The sequence below is a fragment of the Protobothrops mucrosquamatus genome, unplaced genomic scaffold, assembly GCF_001527695.2.
Source record: "Protobothrops mucrosquamatus isolate PMUCROS unplaced genomic scaffold, P.Mucros_1.0 scaffold164, whole genome shotgun sequence".
Classification (NCBI taxonomy): domain Eukaryota; kingdom Metazoa; phylum Chordata; class Lepidosauria; order Squamata; family Viperidae; genus Protobothrops; species Protobothrops mucrosquamatus.
In genome coordinates this window covers 805,233-828,010 of record NW_015386527.1, presented here as the reverse complement: position 1 = coordinate 828,010, position 22,778 = coordinate 805,233, and the positions used below count along the sequence as shown (strand labels likewise).

At 35.5% G+C, this 22,778-nt stretch overlaps 1 protein-coding gene across 1 annotated transcript in view; it reads left to right on the top strand.

The window, feature by feature from the left end:
* Positions 1-4,345: 4,345 nt before the first annotated feature.
* The window catches only part of ZNF236 (zinc finger protein 236), a 58,767-nt gene continuing 40,334 nt past the window's right edge, over positions 4,346-22,778 (top strand). Inside the window, 10 exon segments of the mRNA XM_015813540.1 lie at positions 4,346-4,407; positions 4,410-4,477; positions 6,618-6,796; positions 9,547-9,671; positions 11,438-11,610; positions 14,952-15,105; positions 17,753-17,943; positions 18,963-19,188; positions 20,387-20,659; positions 21,568-21,771. Of these exon segments, the coding sequence (XP_015669026.1) occupies positions 4,359-4,407; positions 4,410-4,477; positions 6,618-6,796; positions 9,547-9,671; positions 11,438-11,610; positions 14,952-15,105; positions 17,753-17,943; positions 18,963-19,188; positions 20,387-20,659; positions 21,568-21,771 (1,642 nt within the window). The 5' untranslated portion in view covers positions 4,346-4,358.

The following is a 22,778-nucleotide window of genomic DNA, read 5'->3' as shown; positions in this document are numbered from 1 at the left end:
TTAATACTTTCTGCCATATATTTTAGTCCTTTTATTCAGAAGTAAATCTATACCTTAACTTCCCTGTATATTTTCAACAACACCAGATCACTCAGTTCTATTACATCCTTCCCTTTTTTTCTCAGTTTCAGACAGGCAATGTATCTATTTTTCTTTTCCAGCCCTATGATTACATTTACAACACAAACTACGAAAGAATTTTATCCCAAAGAGAAAAGGATGTGGGGGAAAAAAAAAACCCCTCTTCATGCGAACTCAGTAAGTCACAACCCAACTAACGTCTGAACCTTTACATCAGTGTTTCTCAACCTTGACAATTTTAAGGCATGTGGACTTCAACTCCCAGAATTCCACAGCCAGCATTGCTGGCTGTGGAATTCTGGGAGTTGAAGTCCACATGCCTTAAAATTGTCAAGGTTGAGAAACACTGCTTTACATCCTACACTTTCTACTGAATCTGTTCAAGCAGCTTATTCGCTGTCCTGCATAGAGTTTTGGCAGTATCCCCATAAGGCAAAGGGTCTTTCTAGTCTTCGTGTCCAAAATCAAACAAGAATGATGGAAGATTCGCCAGCTGGGCCACTTTGTGAGAGACCTAGGAACCATCGTTCATCAGTCAAAAACTTCGGGTGTCTGGATGGGCGGAATCAGCCTTTCAGAGGTAACCTGGAACTACAACTCCCAAAATTCTCTAGGGGTGAGGGGAGGGGTTGTAGCCGGCCACCCTCTTCCTTCCTTCCGATTCGTCCGTTCGCGCTTTGACGGCCCCTCCTTCTCACTCATTACCCTAAACTTCTTCCTCCTCCTCCTCGGCTCGCGAGTCGCGCTCGCCTCGTGCCGGGTCACGTGGGCTCTCCGCCCTGAGAAACATCCCCGCCTCCTCCTCCTCCCCTTCCTCCTCTCTGGGTCCGTTCCCTCTTCTACCCTCCCGGCCGCGCTTCCGGCGGTAGGTAACGTCCGTCCCTCTTCCTCCCTCCGCCGCCAGCTGCGCTTCCGGCGGTAGGTAGAAATGTATTTGATTCCTGCTTTTCGGAACTGGGGGGGGGGGCGTTTGCGCCCGCTTCTTTCTCGGCGAGATGGGCGAGGGTGGCGGTTTCTGTCTTTCCTTGCTCGAGCAGGAGACAGGAGGGACGGAGGGAGGGCTGCCCGTTTCTTTCCTCTGCTGACTGCGGCCGGTAATTGGGACAGTGCAGTTAGGGAGACGTTTGCAGAGCTGCGTAGGTCGGCGGCCGGGTAGAGGGGAGAGTTGTTCGAGTGTGAGGAGGCAAAGAAATAAAACAGCCTACTTCGGCTACGGAGAAAGTAAACGAGGATCGACTCACCCCACCCCCTTTGCTGAGAAGCTTCCTGGTTGGGCCTGCTTTTAGCCCGCTTGTAAAGCAGAAAGAGAAGAGAAAAAAAAAAGGGGGGGGAAGACAAACTCCCATCTCCTACAATTTATCGCAGGCAGGTCAACCGCTAGTCGCTAAACCAGCGGCTTTCTAGCCTGACATCTGATCTATCAGGATTAGAGCATGGCCCGCATTTTATCTGACCATCAAAAGTTAGAATCCACAACACACACTTTCCTCCTCCTTTGTAAACTTCAAGGGTCCCTGGATGGCCCGCATCTGAAATTGATTAATAATTTGTTTTGCTAAATCCTCCCACTTTGCTTCTCCCCACCCACCAGAAATAAGTATGGAAGGCTTCTTTATTTCCTCACATCATCAGTCTGTTTTCCCCAGATTTTCTTTAAATAGTTTGAAATCAGTTGCTGGGGAACCGTATTTCTCTTTGCCCTAAACCCAGCCCTAACATCTGTTCCTTGAACTGTTTCCAAACAGAACTAAGGTGAGAAATGCAAAATTGAATAGTTGTAATCCAGTCAGAGCTTGTGTGTTGCTTTTGCCCTCTCCACAATAGCTTCCTTCGTCTTTTACTCCATTGTGCTGCCCCATTGCTTCTCCATATTACAGTTGATATATATGAGCCTGGAGCCTCACTGAGATACATACTGATATCTCAAACTCTGTTTTCTACTTGTTCATATATTGTTGTGTCTTCCGTCCGTCTTCATTTCCAATTGAAGGTATCTGCAAACAGAAAATGGGTAATAATGGCCTTTCCCTTGAGGTAACAATTTTCATAATTCAGACTGGTGTTGGTATCTGAAATATGTGCATATTGAATAAATTTTGGATAGCCACTTGATGGATGCATTATAACAATGATGTATATTTTCTGCTGTATGCTTATTATATATAGAATCACATTCAGACAGCAGGTATATAACATGTCTAAGAAACCCACACTGAAGCTGATGCTAGTTCTAGTTCAAATTACACGAAGAGCCCTAATTGACAACATAAGATGCTAGAATAGTTCTAATTTGCCCTGATTTCTGCATGTATTTTCCCAATTTACCATGACATTATTTCCTTAAATCTTGTGTTAAGAGTTTGCTATTTTATAAGAATTGATAAAAATGTATATACCCAGTGAACATAATAATCCAGTATGAGTGAATCATGTTGCTATGGGTTTAACAGGGAAAGGGTTTATTTTTCATTTTTGTATTTACTCAGCTCTGAATAAAATCAAGGGTGGTAAAAGATTGTGACAAAAAAAGTTCCTTACAATTTCTCATTGTCAATGTTGTAACAAGTAGGCAAATTGTTGTCGAGTATTGTACTTAGCAAATCCAGTTTGAAATGATTAAAAATCTTAATACTTTGCTTCATAATAAATCCCTGCCCTAAACGTTTTGAATCCTGCAGTTGTATTTTGGAAACTTAATGTATTAAATTAATCTATTGTGATTTAGTCAGGAAATTGTGGCTAAACTAATCATTGTTTAGTTTGCATATGAACCCACAAAGTATCATTGTAGAAGTGAAGGAGCTGATATCTGTGCCTATTACACAAATGTAGGATTTGGAATTCAAAACTTGTGATTATTAATTTTGTGTGAATATTTACCATCATTTGAATAATTAATATTGATTGTAAAATTAAATCATAGTTATCTATCGATTGAATGTTGATACCATATGTAATATAATTTTAGTAAGCCTTTGCCTAATGTAGCATTGGATTTCATTTAAATAATAGATTATAATGATGAACATTCAGATTGTTTTAAATTTTAACTTTTTTTAGTGCAGTGATTAAAGTATAAAATTTGGCAATATGAAAATAGTTGAAAGAAGTGAATTTATTATATGATCAAATAATACAATTTGATTTGTTTTATATAGTATATATACTATATACTACTAGATTATGTATTAACCTCAAATCCATAGTTATAGTTCTAGTATATTCATGTCCAATCTCATACTCAGATAATGAGTAAATAAAAATGGCCTTTTGAAGTATTTATTTCATTCAGTAAGGTAAAATATTTCAGTGCCCTCTGAATTGTTAATTTTCATCTAAAAAAAATAAAAAAAATATTTGGGAGATGTTCTTAATTTTTGTTCTTGGTATTTAAAACTTTAGATCTTTTTCATGATCTGGTAAAATCACAAGATTCGTTTTTCTCGCCATGCACATATATACATAATCTGAACTAGACTGTGTTGTTTCTCTGTGTCATATAATATATGTGGGTATATGTATAATTCTGTATTTATTTTTGTCATTTTTATGTAGCGTATATTGGAGGTGGTGACCCTTTGAGAGCTGTATGCAATGAAATTTCATTTTAATGTATGCTGATTAGTGTACATTCAAAGTGACAATAAAGTTATTCTATTCTATTCTGTTCTATTAAAGATATTTGATTGCAACACTTATTGAAATGACTATAAGAAGTTAATAAAATACTGTAATTATTTGATCATTAGTTTCTCTGATTTTTTTAAGCTTAACATTTAAAATAGAATATATTAAAGTATTTCTTAGTCTTTTTAACAATTGCTGATATAGTGTTTAAAGTGTTGGGAGATCTAAGTTCAAGTCTACACTCAATCAGAGAAGCTCACTGACTGACTTTGAGACAGCCTCTACTTCTCAAAGATGCCTTTTCACAGGCAACTGAACTTTCTTGTTTTCCTTTGAAGATGTTGCCTCGTGAAAAAGCATCTTTGGGACAACTGGGACCTGGATGATTGAGAATCTCCATAGACCTCTAGTTCTCAGATTACAGGATTGTTGTGGTAAAATACTGAGTGAAGACAGGATAGAAATCTAAAAAAATAAATAAAGATGAATCAGTTTAGACCGTTTCGGCCATATATATCTTCTTAAAAAAAATGAGAGTTCAACCATGTAAATGAACATGGATAATTTTTGCTAGGCACAATTAGTTAATGAAAAGTATAATGCCATTAAAAATATGTTGTCTTTATTTGTAGATGGTGTTCTAGCACTGAATGCAGAATAATAGTCATCGCTGGCAAATATCAGACTTTTGTAAGTGTGAATCTTTTGGTCTTTTTCAAAAGACACACTGCTTTGGCGCCACATGAGGGATCATGAGCAAAATGACAAGGTATGTGTCTCAATTTTGAAAAAAATATATGAGAAAATTGATGTAAAAAAGTATGCATATTTTGTTCAATTTCTTCATGAATCAAATTTCAAGATTCTTAATTTTGCAAAAGATTTGGTTTATGGAATTTTCTTTTTCCTTCCTCATATGTATTTGAGAAAAACAGAAAAAAACTCATTTTATAGCAATATTTTATTCCAATGACAAGCTCTTAGCTATTGTAGTATCCTTTGAGTGTTTTGTGAGCTAAAAAATATGCCATAAAACCTAAAATTTATTTAAGATGTTTTCACTATCTATAGACAATTTTTAAAGATTATAAAAACAATGTATTTGTTGTAAAATTTATACTGGAAATTAGAAATCTGAGATTATAGAAAGAATATTTTAAAAGGAAATATTTAAAGTTCAGTGGCATTAGAAAAAAAAGTTTGATAATAGGGATTGTTTCATTTAGAGTTCAGGGTATCTACATGCAAATGGTTTATAAAATATGTTTGTATATAAACATATACAAACATATATAAACATATATACACAATGTACTGTCAATGACATAATTTCCAAGAGAGTTTAGAATAATTATTTATACTCCCTTCTTTATAGTCCTATTAAATTTACTTTTCACTTTAGAAAAAATATTTGTCGGAGTAGTCACACTGGTCACGGGTTACAGTAAATTACAACTCAAGTTAGAATGTAACGTGTTTACATGAGTGTTACCCCTTCTAGGATACACAGGACAAACGTTGTTTTTTAAGAGTTCTCACCGATCAGAATTTCGAGTATAATACGAAGTACTTTTCCTTCTCCATTAATATAAATAAAAAAAAAAAATTGTACAATATGAGCATTTGAAGTTAATATGTCTACTTTGACATAGTCTTTAAATTGGTTATTGATATTATTTAAGAAAAAAAGAGAATATATTTTCTAACTTTAATAACCTAATTTTGTTTACTAAATTTTGATATATTCTTAAATAAATTTAATAGTACTTACTTCCAAATAGTATGCATAGCTTTTCTTCCGTCTTACATCAAAGCATTTCAGGATCATAATATTATAAACAGAGATAAAATATCTGATTTTATATCAAATACCTTTCGATTTAACCCTAGCTATGTAACTATGGTATGGTTTTTCCCTTTATATACTATAGTTCAGTTGATTCCAATTTGGAATTAAGATTCAAATTGATGTATTAGGATTTGCGTTTATCTATAACATTGGGTTTGAAAGTATAGTTTTAGCATCAGAATGGTTATTAGGGGAGCAAAACGAAGCAATAGTTTGCAAATTCACAAATAATGGCAAGATCATATTGATGATCTTATTTCATATTGACAATTTGTATTTCCCAAACTACATATCTAAAAGCATATTTTTATGCACATCTAAGCTGCAAAATGTCATGAAATTCAAGTCCGAAATCAGTATATGATGTTTCATTTAGATACAAATTTCATACTTACCTAAATATCTTAAGTTAGTTTGAAAAATACATCTCTGACCAAAGTATAATTGGGTAAATCATGTGATTCATTTGATTTTATAAATATATCAGTGCTGTAAATATTGAAGTTTTGAGAAGATTTTACAAATTTATAACATCTGATAATGAACTCCTGCATTTACTCAGGCCTTAGTTTGATATTGGTGAAGAAGATTTGATAAATCCATTACACATAGTCCTCAAATTACAAGCACAATTGGGACTGGAATTTCAGTCATAAGTTGTTGTGGTCATAACTTGAGGCATGTAATTAAACTCAATTTTATGGCCATTCTTATGATAGCTAAGCAAATAATTGTGGTTGTTAAGCAAACTACATGGTCATAAGAGCAAATCCACTTTATCCAATGGGCATTTTTTTTGCCAGAAAATGGCAAAAAAAATATATTTCAAAATGCAATCACATGACGGTGGGAATGCTGCGGCACTTATAACTTTGAAGACAGGGTGTAAGTAGAGTCCGTCATAACTCTGAATGGTCATTAAGCGATTGGTTGTAAGTTGAGGACTACCTCTAAGTCTGTTGGGTTTTCTAATTTTTTAAAAAATTGATCACTTTCGTAAATGTCATAAAATATACGTACACGTTTCCAGAAAATAATCAAGCTGACATTACCTTGACAGAATCTCATCTGTTCAGAATGCGGAGACGAGTTTACTTTGCAGAGCCAGTTGGCCCTTCATATGGAAGAACATCGGCAAGAGCTGTCTGGAAGCAAAACCCACACCTGCAAAACCTGTAAGAAAGAGGTTGAAACTGCTTCCCAACTAAAGGAACATATGAAAACTCACTACAAAATAAGGTGAAAATCGTCGATTCTTTACATATGTTCACAAGTAGGTTAAATGATAATAAAGTGATCTGGTTGACTTACCATACTGTGTCATTCTCAGAAACATGGTTGGATGATTTTTAATAATCCTAGAAAAGCCCCAGATTTCATATCTTGTGATTTTCAACATCCTGGGGTCGGGGAAACAGATTTCATACCTGAAATTTACATTGGAGAGTTCNGATTCTTTACATATGTTCACAAGTAGGTTAAATGATAATAAAGTGATCTGGTTGACTTACCATACTGTGTCATTCTCAGAAACATGGTTGGATGATTTTTAATAATCCTAGAAAAGCCCCAGATTTCATATCTTGTGATTTTCAACATCCTGGGGTCGGGGAAACAGATTTCATACCTGAAATTTACATTGGAGAGTTCATACACAATAATAGAGTCTTTATTAATAAATGGAGTTTATTTGATTTTATGTATACCTTAAATATCAGTGGAATTCAGGAGAAAATTGTACTTCAAATATTGGTTGACGGCTTATGACTAGCAAGACTAACTCAGAAGAAAAAAAGCTAGATCCATGTAAAAGTACTGTTTTTAATTAGAGTGGCTTTTAGGGCTTGAAGCAGCATAAAACCCATCTCAATATACACAGTAATTTCACAATGAAATTGTATGGATTAACCTGATGCTGCTGGTAATGTAGCAGATGTCTGTGGAAGGCTATCCATGTATGTCCTTTTTGTAAATGGAGGAATCAGAGGAATTCAGTGTGTGTGTACTTACAAAAGTGTATCCTCATGGCAGGTTGTGGAGACTTTCTGCCATGCTCATTCTCATCTATTTTTAAAATAAAACATCAGTACAAGTGAAAGGGACCTGTTTTAAAGCTTTTTGGCTACCTGCTCTATCTTGTTTCCTCTTGCTTAAGTTATCAATGCAGTCTAAACCAAGCTACTTTTCAGTCAGACTTTGGCAATGTTTTTTCAGATAAGGTCTCCAAGTCTATCTCCCAGTCAAATGGATGTAGTATTACAGAGGGGCTGGGATTTAATATTTTTCAGTTCCTGCCACCTTTTTGTGTAATTTGAGGAGGGGGCTGATGACTTTTAAGTGGGGAGATGGGAATGCTCCACTCTCCAAAGGTTTGTACTCCTGTGTTATCCTTATTTTTTTTCTTTTTAAACCAATATTTAAGCTGGTGAAGTTCAGTATTTTGCTGTAAAATTTCAGAGGGATCGTCTCAGGCTTGTTGGCTGGTAATTGCCCATCCTTGATTTCAATGTTTCATTTTACAAGATACACAAATATTATGTACAAACAAAATAACCCAGTTGGCACAACCAGCCAGCCATAGCCTACCTCTTTACCCGCATTTATATGTGATCTGCTCATATGATTAAGTGATTTACCTCCCCTTTGATGTCAGCATGCATAGTGTCACCGTCACCGATCCTTTGTCACCAATGTTTGCTCATAATCTCTAGCACCGTTTCCATTCTAGAAGCAATTGTTGCCAGCATCGTGTATCATCTTATATCCTATAATGGCAGGAAGCAGAATTGAGAGCTTGCTATCCCCAGATTTCTGAGGATATATATTGTTCTGCTTATAATCAGGAGCAGAAAATGGAGGATATGTAAAGAATGCAGCAATTTATTTTAGGTAAAGAATGCAGCAATTTATCCTTAGTTATGGAAAAGTTTTTACTGATGTCCTCAATCAGTAAAAATGTTTCCATAACAAAGGATAAAGAATTTGGAAGTCAAATAAACTCCTAGCATTTATTAGAGTGAGGAGCTGACAGTTTAAAATATGAATTTATGAAACAGAGAAAGTTTCCTGTAAAGGTCAATTGCAATTTAGATACCTTACTTACACTCTTAGGCCCGGTTTATGCATTCGCCAGGACAGCACGTCCATTCGTGAGGTAGAGGAGCAGCGCAAACTCTTTTCCTACAGCAGGCAAATACTGGTATGTGGACAAACTGTCCATGTGGAGCCCAAATGCTCAGTGGTTTATTATGTGTGGTCTCCTCCACCTACATTTCCCCTCTTCTCTGTGTGTGAAAAATTGGCTGAGAATCAGTGCCACCTTTTCATGTAGCAAATTCCCTACTCTTTATCTCAGATGCTGTAGATAGCATTTCTTCTTTCTATGAAGCACTGACAGTGTCTCAATCCAGTCCCACTGCATGTATTTCAACAAGGACGGCAGCTTGATTTGAAAACATATTAATGTATTAATCATGTTAATTTTAATTGATTAATCAACTAATTTATTGGATAATTATGCATTTTTTTTTGCTAATGCCCATGTGTCAAATGCATAATCTTAGTAAAGGTGCTCCATGTAAGAATTCCTATTTTAATATGGTGTTTGTTATCTGCACTTTCTTTTAATTAAATTAGAACATCTTTTTGATCAAATACAAATGTAATTGCAGTCCTAAATAGTCCAAGCTTTCTGGACATTGGTAGGGAAAAAAAAAGAATTAGAATTAAGATGATCACTGTTTTGGCACTAATTTGTTGCTCTTTGTTATCAGTGTCATGTATAATGCTTATTAGAATAAAATATTTGGTGCATAATCGTGATTATATAATATTACTAGCAAGGCACCTATTTTACTGTATATCTGAACAATTGTAATTTTGTATATTATTAATAGTGGAAACAATAAGAAAAGTAGTTTACTTTAAGATCTGTTGATGATTATATGGTTAAAATAATGTTGATGTTTCATTGTTTTTAATGTTCATAGGGTATCAAATACCAGGTCATATAATAGAAATATTGACCGAAGTGGGTTTACATATTCATGTCCACATTGTGGAAAGACTTTCCAGAAACCAAGTCAGTTAACACGACATGTTCGAATACACACAGGTAAGGTGAACAAATGCATCAAACATATATTTAAATTTGTTGGTAGCCCTATGAAATCCTTTTTTTCCCCTTTGTGTGTATGTTTAGGGTAATTTGATTTTTTTTTAAAATCATGTAATGCCTTGCTAATTCTTTATAAAAAAGCATAAAAATGATCTGGCACAAATTTCCACATCTTACCACTGAGTTATCCTTAGAACAGATGAGGATTATATGAGTGTGCTACATTGACAGTGCATGCCAATATTCATTTCCCCCTTCACTGAATGTAAACCTCTGAAGTGATAAGCCTCATCTGTTTATGGAAATCTTCTGTGGTCAAGATTATCCTATATGGAGAGTTCACGTGAATATTAAAGAGACCTCCCACTACAGATGCTCATTTTCATTATTGAGAGAATGGGGCAATGGGAATTTTGTCAACAACAGTCTTTGGTTTTGTCTGCTTCAGGCAAGAAATCTTGTGCAAGAAATCAGCACTTCAGTTTTCAAAATTGTAAATATATTGTATACTGTGACAAGTATAACATACATTTGAACCAAATGCAGTAATGGTTAGGGTTTGTGGCGAATTTACTTTTTGAATTTATCAGTAAAGATATTCTAAATAGTTTTCATTCCTACAAATCTTTGACAATCATTTCTCCCCCCCTTTCCCCCCCATATTTTAAATGAAATTTGGTAATAGTACAGTAAGGCTTTTTAGATGAATATTAATTAAAGGGTAAGAAAAAAAAATGAAAAATCTTAGTCATTACAAAAAATCCATCCCTTGGGGAAAAAAATATCAGAAAATAATTTAATTAGCTTCTCAGCAAATTCTAGATTGCTGAATTTTTTCATATATGTCCTAAACAGTTCTGTGCAAATCATATCTATCTGTTTGCATAGGGGTTGCATTCAAAGGATTTCGAGGTATAAAACTCCATGCACCAGAGGGATGCATGGGTGCCTGATATGTGTCTCCAACCCATATGTTCCCATCAAAGAAAAAAGTGTCAGGAAAATTTAAAGTTAATTTGTTGGCATAAATCTGGACAATTTTGTATCTATCAATAGCCACTATTAGGGCATAGGACAGGGGTGTCAAACTCAATTTCATTGAGGGCCGCATCAGCATTGGGGTTGCCCTCGGGGGGCCGGGTGGGTGTGGCCAGGGTGGGTGCGGCCTACTGGGTGGGTGTGGATGGAGTGGGTGTGACTTACTGGGTGGGCATGGCAGCTCTACATCGTTTGCGTCAAGGATGCCTGTGGGGGCCTGGGTAGGAGTGGGACAGATCTGAGGGTCTCTGGCAGAAGGGGGTGGGATTGGGGCAAGTGCAAAGGCAAGGTGCATTTCTTCATTCCTCACAAAAGGTGACACCTCCCTGGCATGCACCCAGGGGCCGGGGCCAACGCGGCAGGGGCTGGTTCCTCGCTGTTTGTAGACGGCCTTGTGGAGCTAAGACTGAATGCGTTTCAGGGTAGATGGCCACCACAAAATTGTACATTGGCTCCCGGCCGGCCTGGACCAGGGCCAAGGCAGTGGGAGCTGTTCCCTCACTGTTTCCAGGATGGCTTTGCGGGCCACATGAAACCACTTTGCCGGCCGCATCCGGCCCCCGGGCCTTGTGTTTGACATGTCTGGCATAGGATAAATGTGTTGAGTTTGTAGCTCAAATAATTGTATATTCTATGCAGACTTTTTAGAATTTTCTTTTTTCTATTTCCCTAATGCTGCTTTATTGATGAGAAAGTATTTCTTTGTTTGATGTGTGTATTTTTAGGTGAAAGGCCATTTAAGTGTAGTGAATGTGGAAAAGCTTTTAATCAGAAAGGTGCATTGCAAACCCATATGATCAAACACACTGGTGAAAAACCGCATCCTTGTGCCTTTTGCCCTGCAGCCTTTTCTCAGAAAGGCAACCTTCAATCACACGTTCAAAGAGTACATTCAGAGGTAAGTCTGATTTTCTTTTTTTTTAATTTTGTTACTAACATTCTGGGTTTCCAGAATTTTTCAAGCAACCACAATATGGTTTGCTACTCATTTGAATTTTGTACTACGTTCTTTCATTTTCTGTACATAAGAAAGGTTGTTTCTGGGGAAAACAAACAAATATGCCATAATTAAATTAAGGTGAAAATAGGAAGAAATGTTCTTTGTTACAATAAAACTTTCCTTATTTGGGGTCGATGGCTGTCCATTAAATCCAAAAGCCCAATGTTCTTGTTTGTACAATCTTTGTATCATTACATAACTGATGTTTTATAAATTTTGTGTCAATTTCTATAATTTGTATTATGCAGTATGTACTTGGACATTATTTTAGAAATGAAATCTGAACACGTTTAATCTGTTACATCCAAATTCCGCTTAATGAGGGTCCGTCAAGTCAAGGTTTCACTGTAAAAGAGTCCTTGTTTAGTGACTGCCTTGTTCTGTGACCATTTGCAGTTACAATAGGGATAAAGAAGTAACTTTGCAACCAGTGCTCACATTTATGACCTTCTTAAGTCTATCTGATCTGAAAGCTGAAGTAAGATCATAAGCGCAGTTATGGTTTCATTTAGCGACTGCTTTGCTTATTTTTTTATTTTTTTTAAAACAAGTTTTATTAGTTTTTCAGTTTTACATCCAAGTGTTTAGGAAGCAGCGTGGTGATTGGGCAATCAATAGTCCAATAACAAGCTCTTTTATACATGTCTCAGATTACAACATCAAAGATTCCCTCTCTATTTCCCTTAATTATTATATCACATTCAAATTAATACATTTCTAATTATAGCTCGATCAATTAAAACACTTATCAATATATTTTAACTTATACATATCCGTGTCCTGTTTTTAATTTTTACCCAGTTTCAATAACAGTATTCCAATTTAGCCTTTAGTATCCATAATATTCAGATTTCGGGTAACCCAAATTTCCCTTATTTCATTACAAAATAGTTGTCATATCTAAAATACACATATTGTTTGCTTAAATACATTCTTACTTTATTGCAGAAATATATTCTATTTCTCATCCTAGTATCTTATCACTTACTAATAAAATATCCTTTATTGTCTCAATCCAACTTCCATATTATAATTCAAAACTATATTCTAATAGCTAATTTTCATTTCCCTTATAGATCTAAGTTTTAAATATTAAATCAATTAATATCTTTTAGAATCTCCTTAGCCCATTAAGTAACATTTTAGGCTCTTCTGTTATAAGTCAAAAAAAAAATCCCATTTTTTTTTAAGTCTAACTCTAGTTTTCTTTTTTTGCCAAACTGGCTTCCATACCAGTGCCTCTAAATCCTCAAGTGGCTCTCCCATCATTCCTACACTTGTTATTTGAATCAAGGGAGACCATCCAGTTATCAATTTTTCAAAGGAACTGGCCCCTTTATAATCATTGAATTGTTGCCCTAATAGTTCAAATCTCCATGTTTGGTTTAGGATATTTGTTGTCAGTTCAGTCTGGTCAGTCTGGTCTTATTCTTCTTCTGGTTTCATTTGGCTTAAGTAAAAAGTTATGTCCAATGTTGTAATTGTTGTTGGATTGTCTAGGTTATCTAGGTTCTCGATATATTGTACTTGTTCCATCTTAATGTTGCTTTCTTCGGTTTCTGTTGCTTTTTGAATTGCAGATTCTTTACTTGAAATCAGGGTTTGACTGTCAAAGTTCTCAATAGATTGTTCTTGTTGTTCTTCAAAGTCCTCTTTGATATTAATTTGATCCTCTTCTGTTGCTTTTTGGGTTGTAAGTTCATCTGCTGAAATCTGGTCTTCATTTTGTAAATTTAAGGTGGCACCTTTGTCTTTCAGTCTGGAATTCATTAGCTCAGTAGCTTCAAGGACTGTTTCTAGTATAAGTTTATAATTAAGTTGTGGGTAGTATTCCTCCATTTCTATGGTGTTTACAGATAGTCCTTTAGTGGAGATTATTTTCAATAAGAATCAGTGAATGTCCACTTGCACTATTCCTAGAAGTTGTTTTCACCACCCAGCTGTTTCAAATTCTTATCTTTTTTAGATAGTACCAAGGACAAATCTAGGCAATAAGCAGTTCTCACAGTCAAAAAAAAGTTCACTTGCTATTCCAGGCTTCGCCACAAGATGTCCTTGCTAACATGTAAAATCTTTTTCCAAACTCACGTTAGGCTTTTATCTGGTTTAAAAAAATTTTTTTCAAGTTAACAAGTGAATAAAGTGATAGATCCCCGTAGAAATGAGAACTTTTTGGGACCCCAAATATCCAAAAGGTGCAAGTACAGTTATTTAGTTTAGTTTAGTTCTTTTCTTATCTTTTTGAAGCTTTATTTTCCCAAAGTATGCAGACGCCGTGATGTTAAAAGGGGGGGGGAAAGAAGTTTCAAGAGGCTTTTACAGGAAGGTAGTTGGGATAGAAGAAAGGTAAGGTAGGGTCTCACCCAATTCCTGTGCAGTGCTTTCATTGTGCTTGGTGATGATTTTGGCTTTCGGCTGGTACGGCTTGGTGATCGTCCACATGGATGGCCGATCTTTTCTCCGTCGGTCCAAAGGAGCTGCCTCAGATCAAATGGAAGAGCTGCCACCCTTCCGTGATCTGTCGAGAGTCCTCCTCACAGTAGTCGCCCCTCCAGGGAGACTTTCAACCCTTTTCAGGGTCTCCCAGATGGCGGGAAGAAAACAACGGCGGAGAGAGCGGTCCCCCCGCGTGTCCACCGACGCTGCGATCGCAAACCGGAAGTCTTGACTGCTTCGCTTATTGACCAAGCTGCAGGTCCCAATTGTAGTCGCTAAATGAGGGCTAGCTGTACATTATTATGGAATTTCCCTATATTTTTCTTGTTTGTTGTTGCAATGTATCTTCCTTGGATACTTCTACATATAGTCAGGTAAATGAAGAGTTTACTTGATGGAAAGCCTACTGCATCCTTTTCTATTTATGCTTTTATGTAGCATGTATCTCAAAGAACTTGCAATATGATGCATGGGAAATTTTTGGACCCTGAATGATAAAACTTTTTCTGCTGGATGCTGACTGCTATATCTCAGATAAATGTGAAGTAGATACTGCAACACTGAAGCTAGCCTTCTGTTCCATGCAGTATGCTTTTTCAAACCCCTCTGTTTTTGATACTCCTAGAGATGTTTAAGAATAAAAGAGATGTTTTATTACATAGGATTGATTTTATTTAAATTATTTTCAGAATAAAACCAATTACAATAAAATAGTGTATATTAAGTACCCATGTAATAATGTATGTAATAATTTTTTTGTATATAAAAATATGTGTGGTAACATATATTCTTTTGTTTCTCAGGTAAAGAATGGCCCTATGTATAATTGTACAGAGTGTAGTTGTATTTTCAAAAGTTTAGGCAGCTTAAATACTCATATCAGCAAGATGCATATGAGCTCCACACAAAACACAACGAACTCTACTACAGAAACAGCTCATATTACAACGGTAACATTTATATTCTAATATCTTTGCCCACTTGCATTATATTGTGTGCTTGTGCATGTGTGAAATGTATGCATTATATGTGTTGTTGGAACAAAATTCACCAAAAAATGAAACCTATGAGTTTCTTATCTTTCAAAGAAATGAATTGTTTTGCAAGAACACAGGGCTGTTGAACAGTTTACTTTTACTAATATAGTCTGTAATTTTGCCTTGTAAAACAGAGTTTTTGTCCAGCTAGAGAAATCATTCACTTTTTTGGTACTACTCATAAATGTTTTTACAAAGCAGAGTTTTTAAAGCATCTAGAGCATTTTCTCTTACTTAAAACCATCATGACCCAGTAAATGTTTGCAGAACATATAAAATGCAGTCTAGCAGTCTGATAATTTTTTCATGTGTCACTAGCAATTTTGATCAGGACATAGAAAAAAGCAAACAGAAATGTTCTTAGTATTTTTTGACCAGAAGTAGAGACACTTGAAAAAAAATCATTTTAGTTTTCAGAAAAATGGCATTTATTAGTCATGTCTTAACGAAGAGTATGTTAATGATTTTTCATCCTTTAACGAATAAATGTTCAGTAATTTCAGTCCATAAATTCTCTAGAATTATATATTTTGTATCAGGATTTTAACAGGATTAGCCTAACATAGTCCTAAATGGAACTAGTTCTGCAGTTTATTACTTTACCATGTTTTGTTTTGAAGAGTAGATTTATATATATTTTTTTCTTAAAATAGAATTCGGTGGCTCAGCCATTGACATTAGCAACTGTTAATTTACTGCAGCCTGTTGACAATAAATGGAAAAATGTAAGTATTCCGCTTCTAACCTTAATGAGGTGTTATTACTGTTGTAAAATCTCATACGGGATTCATTGCAGAAATTTTTATATATTTCATGTATTCCACACAATTGTCTCAGGGAAATACAGTTATCCTTGAGAGATTTTAAAGAACTTTATGATATTATTTGTGAATTTGCTGTTACCAAATAAGGATAATCTTGTGCCGCTTGCAGGAATGCGGAGCGATCTACTAATCTTCATAACCAGAGTATATATTGAGCATTCTTGCATTGCAATTTGTCAGCAAAGAGGAGATTAGCATGGCTATTCCTGGCATTGCTGGGTCCCTATTTTAAAAAAGAGTCAAATGCAATCCAGTAGAAGACAAACACTGCCAAAATCGTGTTCAAAAAAAATCTGTGGACTTCAGATATAATAGCCCATATGAATACCAAAAATTCCAGAAAGGCCAGAAACGGATTATCTAACAGACACCATTGGAATCTGCAAGGAATAAAATGATCCTGAAAAATAACCTAAAATTAGACATGAAATCAATAGTATTTGTGGCTTGCAAGATGATTAAATGTATTATATACTGTATAGCTGAGATTTTTTTTTTTAACTCTTTGCTTTTCTGCTTTTACTTTTTTACAAAGTGCCCTATAAGGTTAAAACAGTTAAAATGTGAAGCTGAATAAATTACACGGTAGCTGTTAAAGTAACGCATTAGGGAACTTCTAATCAGCCCATTTAGAATATATATTTTAAAGCAATAGGTAGGAAGGTTCTTGCAAATAATTAGCTGTTGTGGAATATTAACAAATCAGTAACAATGCACTCAGAGGCACTTCAGCAAAAGAGCACTTAGAGCAGCATTCTGTAGGACCTGGAGTTCCTGAACTGTGTACAAAACCAGAAAGTATTCCGGTTACAGGAAATCTTAAAAATTATGAACCTACTATTCCAAGGGAAGTAAATTTGTTCACTTATTAATCAATTTATGTGCTTACAATTCCATTCCAGCTCATGGCATTTAACAATTAGGTATTTTTATTACAGTACCAGAACAATAAGAACTAGTTGTTCTATTGGCAGAGAATTATGCTTCTGGTTGCTTGCTATTTATATATGTTACTGGTTTTTTTTAATACCGCTCAGCTCAAAAGATTCAATGGCTTATACTCCTCATTACACTAAGTAGTATGTATAGTAAGAGTTTAAAATAATACAAACAGCAAAAGTCAAGAAAACAATAATATCACTTTTTTAAAATTTAGGTTATACATGCCGGCCATCACTGATTTGATACTGATTTATAAGCCTTACCGTTTTAGACATGGACAAGAATTTTTATTGCTAATAATTGTTCAGCTTTAACAGTATCCCCACAAATATTTGTAATAGAATGAGCCTAAAGTTACAGGGCACTAGAATTGTTGCATTTCATAAAATATATTCTCACAGCAGAGCACGCATTAAGCCTTCTACCATCTTTTCAAAGTTATTAGATTATATGGTTTATAAAACAGTACATGTGCCTTTCTTGATTTTGTTATGCAATAAAGCTCCTCCAGCTGAACTAGATTTTTTTTTGGTAATTAATTCAGGCCTATATGCTTTTTTTTTTTTTTTTTGATAATAAGTCTCCGTGAAAAATGACATGTTTGTGAAACATGTTTGAATTTAACATTGCCGAAGCAGTGCCTCGGTAAGGTAAAATTATTTTTTTGTCCAGCTTTGAAATATTGCTCCTTGCTGTTGGGTTATTAAACAGTGTGGTTCAATTTCATTTAAAAATAGCAGTTTAATTCCAAATGTCCTATGTGTTCTATAATACCTAAAATGTGTTTGCAAATCACATTTGTATACTCACAAATGACTTATCCACAGGCAGAAAATCCAATAACTCCATCTGCAGGACATCAAGGTCAGCAATCAGTAACTGATGTCATTCAACAACTCCTTGAATTGTCAGAGCCAGTGGAAAATAATCAGTCCCAGCCATCTAGTCAGCAACTCAGTATGGCTGTGGGAATCAACAGAGATATTTTGCAGGTAGGATAATGCTCACCTTTTCTTCTAACATATTGCAGTCTCCTTACTCGGAGCAAAGGAATAATCAAAGCATCTCAGACTAATTTCTCTCTTGTGTGGATTCAGGGAATGCTTTATGGAGATTCTCAATCATCCAGGTCATGGTTGTCCCAAAGGTGTTTTTTCCAAAAGGCAACTGGACTTTCTTAGTGTTTTTTTTTCCAGTTCTGAAGAAGCTTCTTGGATGAGAAGTGAATTGTTTTCAAGGGAAAAAAACCAAGAAAATTGAGTTGCTCTTTGGAAAAGCACCTTTGGGATTTTGGCAAAGGTGCTTGAAAGTCAGACTGCTCCTGGTGGCTGAAAACAGGACTATGTGCTGATTGTGATTGTTTTAGGAAAGAAAAGTGCTGAATGCCCACAAGGGCATTACTCTCACCCAAATACAATCCCCTGTACCTCTCTTTCCAGTGAGAGAGCTATATGTAGGGGATATCTGCTTACTACTTGAGTGCTGTCTTCTTACAGGAATGCCATTGGCAGCTATTGGTACTTCTTCCCACTGGGTTCAAGGTTTTCAAAATACCTGTGAAGCTCCAGTTTTCAGTGTTAATAGGACTGTAAAACATTGAAAAGAAATAAATGTATCTTAGAAAGGATGATATTATGTGGCAAAATGCTGTTTAAAATGGGCAACGGAAGATGAATGAGTTGGTCATTATACTAAGCTGTTGAAGAAGGAAACCTTTCAGCAAATTTCTAGTTGTTTCTGGGGTGAAAGTGTTAGGAGTTATGCTTTCCCTTTTTTTGCCAATTGGGTTGTTACTTTTGGAACCTCAATAGAGCTTTACACTTTTACTGTGCTTTTCTTACCTGGGGAATAGGGAAAACAGAAAGCTGTGAAGTGTTCAAATTGAGCTAGCTAGATCCTTAATGAAACAAATCAGACATCTCTGAAAAAAAGAACAGTTTAAAATAGTCTTGTCTGTTTGAAAGTTACACATGGATCTTGCTCTCAGTTTAATTCATTATGTTTGTCTTAGCAAGCCTTGGAAAATAGTGGGCTATCCTCAATACCAGTTTCAGCAAACACCGACTGCAGTGAAACGAAGACTCCTCCAAGCCCAGAAGAAACTGCAGATGCTCAGAATCTCTCCAGCCATCAAGTCAACTCCAACAATACGGAACAAGTTAAAGAGCGAGACAACCCAGAGAAAGTAGATAAAAAAGAGAAAAGGGTTCTGAAGAAAAAATCCCCATTTTTACCTGGTAATGGCAAAAGGTTAATTCTGTCCACTACAGTATACCTAAGGATTATTGACTAGTATATATGTTACCGGCAATATGTGAAAAGCTGGCATTGTATAGAATGCCTAGGAAATCTGTAGAATACATGGCATTTTTAGGCAAAATATGGAATGGCTGTGTATTTTAATATATGTATAATACCTAGGCATTATGCAGAATGACAACTATTTAAGCAAAGTATGAAAAGAGAATCATAAAAAGGGTTAGAGTCAGGGTTGGGTTAGGGTTATTGACCTACTTGTTGCAACAAGGAAAGTTAGAGTGGCATTTAAGCAGGAGTACTTTATACTTTGTTGGTTTGCCCTTTGGAATTGCTTAGAACAATGCATAGGAAATGTGTGAAATGTTAAGCATTTCATACTTTGACATCCCATTTGTTGGCATTCTGTAAATTTCCTAGTATTCTATAAAATGCCACATTTCACACACTGACGGTAACATACACTGTATAAGCATTACTTAGAAATATATATTTTAACATTATCACTGCTGATTGCCTTTCTGTACAGTAGTACAATCTGAACATAACCTTTCTGTTCACCGTTTGATAGGTTTCTAAAGTAAAAAAGTCTCTACAGTGCATTGTATAACTATTATCTGTTTAGAGCTAGCATATCTAGTAAATTGTAGCATCCAGGCATAATGTACTGTAAAGTTCCATTCCTAGTCAATCTGATCTCTAATCAGGTGGGAAAATATGAAAAAAATAAGGAGAACACCCCCCCCCCCAAGTTCTATACATGCTAAGAGAAAGGGCAGATGTACTAGATACAAAAGTGAGCCCTTAAAATCTGCATAATCATTTGGAGAATGTTGTCTAAGGGAGTTTTTCCAGAAAGTGTTGTGAAAATCTAGAGAGATCTGGAAAAATATAGTCCAGGAAAAAAAATCAGACATACCTTTACAGAAACTGCTTTTTTGCTTTCAGATTTCGAGTCATACTCAACTTACAGAACCTTTTACTTTTATTAATTCATAGGGTAGCTATAATAGTCTGTTTCACTGAAACATTATTCCTCTAATAGTGAGCAATTCAGTCTCCCAATTGATGACATTTGCCAAAATGTAACCTTAAGTGTATTTCAAATTCCAGTCTTTTTTTCTTTCACAATTAGCATGTCAACCTTTTCAAATTGTTTACTCTAAAATTATATTTCAGGGTCCATACGTGAGGAGAACGGAATACGATGGCATATTTGCCCATACTGCTCTAAGGAATTTAAAAAACCCAGTGATCTCGTACGGCATATACGCATTCACACTCATGAAAAGCCATTCAAATGTCCACAGTGTTTCCGGGCCTTTGCTGTGAAGAGTACTCTCACAGCACACATAAAAACGCACACGGGCATTAAGGCTTTTAAGTGTCAGTACTGTATGAAGTGCTTTTCTACCTCAGGAAGTTTGAAAGTACATATTCGCTTGCATACAGGTAAAATCTTGCAACTGGACCTCTAATGTTTTGAAGCCCTGCTTATGTTTAACCTTAGCAAAAAATAAAAATGAAAATTTTCTGTACTATAACTCTATTTGCTTCTCAGTTGTATTCTGATTAAACATAGCAAAGCAGGACCAACAATATCAGGTTTTCATTGTAAAATATATCTGTTGCTTATGTATGTTAAATTTAACATATGTCAACCCAGAAAGAAAGGACAAATAGAACTATAAATTGTGTACTATTGAGTTTCTCTGGGCTCATATTACAGTGTTTGTGTAATGTTTGTGGAGATTTTGGATCTAATTTGGCTACTGTGGAGCCTTAAGCAAGGCCTTATTCAGAGTGTTTATGGAGATTCTCAATCATCCAGGATATGGTTGTCCCAAAGGTGTTTTTCCAAAAGATAACTGGACTTTTTTGGAAGAAAGTCTGGTTGCCTTTTGGAAAAAGCACCTTATCCTTATCTTATACAGGCAGGCATCTTAGTTAAGGTGCTGAGCAAACTCTACTTTTATTCTGGGGAAGGCTTGGGTCATCCAGGATTTTTGGAGTATCTTCTGTGCTCAGAAGGAAGCACATCTTCCGCTTACATATACAGCCATAATTTGTTTACTCTGCACGTTGCACACTGGGGCAAAGAGTGGGCTAGGTGAAGCTGGTATGTACTTTATTGTGTGGAAAACCTTTGTTCTCTCTCATGACCCTACAAGGCCATCTATGTCCATGCTGGGGAAAGCAGGCTTTGTCTTGGTAGTTTTATAAGTTTAATTTTAAATAGAAATGTTTTAAGGCAAAGCTTTTGAACGAACTAAGCGTATTTGATTGTTTACCATATCATCTTTTTATCTATTTCTTTTTAGAAGTTGGGAATAAAGATGTAATCTCTGTGTCTTTTGTAGGTATTAGACCGTTTGCTTGCCCACACTGTGACAAAAAGTTTCGAACTTCAGGTCACAGAAAGACGCACATTGCTTCTCACTTTAAACATACTGAACTGAGAAAAATGCGGCATCAGCGGAAACCTGCAAAAATTCGAATAGGCAAGAGCAACGTGCCAGTACCTGATATTCCTTTGCAAGAACCGATCCTCATCACAGATTTAGGTAAATCTGTTTAGCGTAATTAGTGTTTAGCGTAATTTTGCTGGAAAGAAATTTCATTATCTACGTAGAAGAGAGTAGAAATGAAAGGAATGTGTCTACTTGATCAAGCTAGATTCAGATAGTTTGAGAAAATATTCTTGCATGGTATAATACTTTAGCTATTATTATGCAAGAAACTTAATTTGAAAAGCAATTTCACTCTAGTGTGTCAGGCTTACTTAGCCAAGATAGAAATAAAGTGCAGATAAAATACAGTACCTATTCTGATATAGTGTATTAATATTTAAGAAGGCTTTGCAAAGCATTTGAAAATAATCTGTATGGAGGAAACTTTCTAAGTCACAATTAGCACAGCTTCTTTAACTCTTTTGAAAATAAGTGCACTTATTTTAAACAGTTTGGACAGATGGAATCTTCAGGGTTTCATTGAGGGTATAAATTCAGTATGTTGTGCCGTGGATAAGCTAAGCGTGTTCATGTTTCAAGAGATTTACAAATACACAATTTTATTAAAGGGCGGACTACCTATTTTTCAAAATTTAATGGAGGAAGATATAAGAAAATAATTATTCACATTTGCAAATATCTCCTGACATTTAAACAGCCCAGTAAGTTTTAATGATTAGGCTACCTTAGTCTTGGAGAAATCAATTGGTATTTTCTGTTGGAAACACACATTCTTTTTTAAAAGAGTTCTTAAAATTGATTCATAGGAATATTTCTTATGGTACAATTTATAAATATTGTATTCACATAAATTAAAGGCTAGTGCTATGCTGCACCTTTGAAGACAAAATGGTGTCTTCAAGAGTCGGTGGGTTTACAAATGTAAAACCAGCGTACAATTTCTTAAAGGTGTCTTTTCCCAGGCCTGCATGGAAGATGCAGAGGGCAGCCATGTGCTGTTAGAAAAGGCATGGCTGCTTTAAGAAGCTGCTGCATTCATGTGTTTGCAAGGTCCATTATGTCTCTGAATCTGACACATTGAATAATGTTACTGCTAAAAT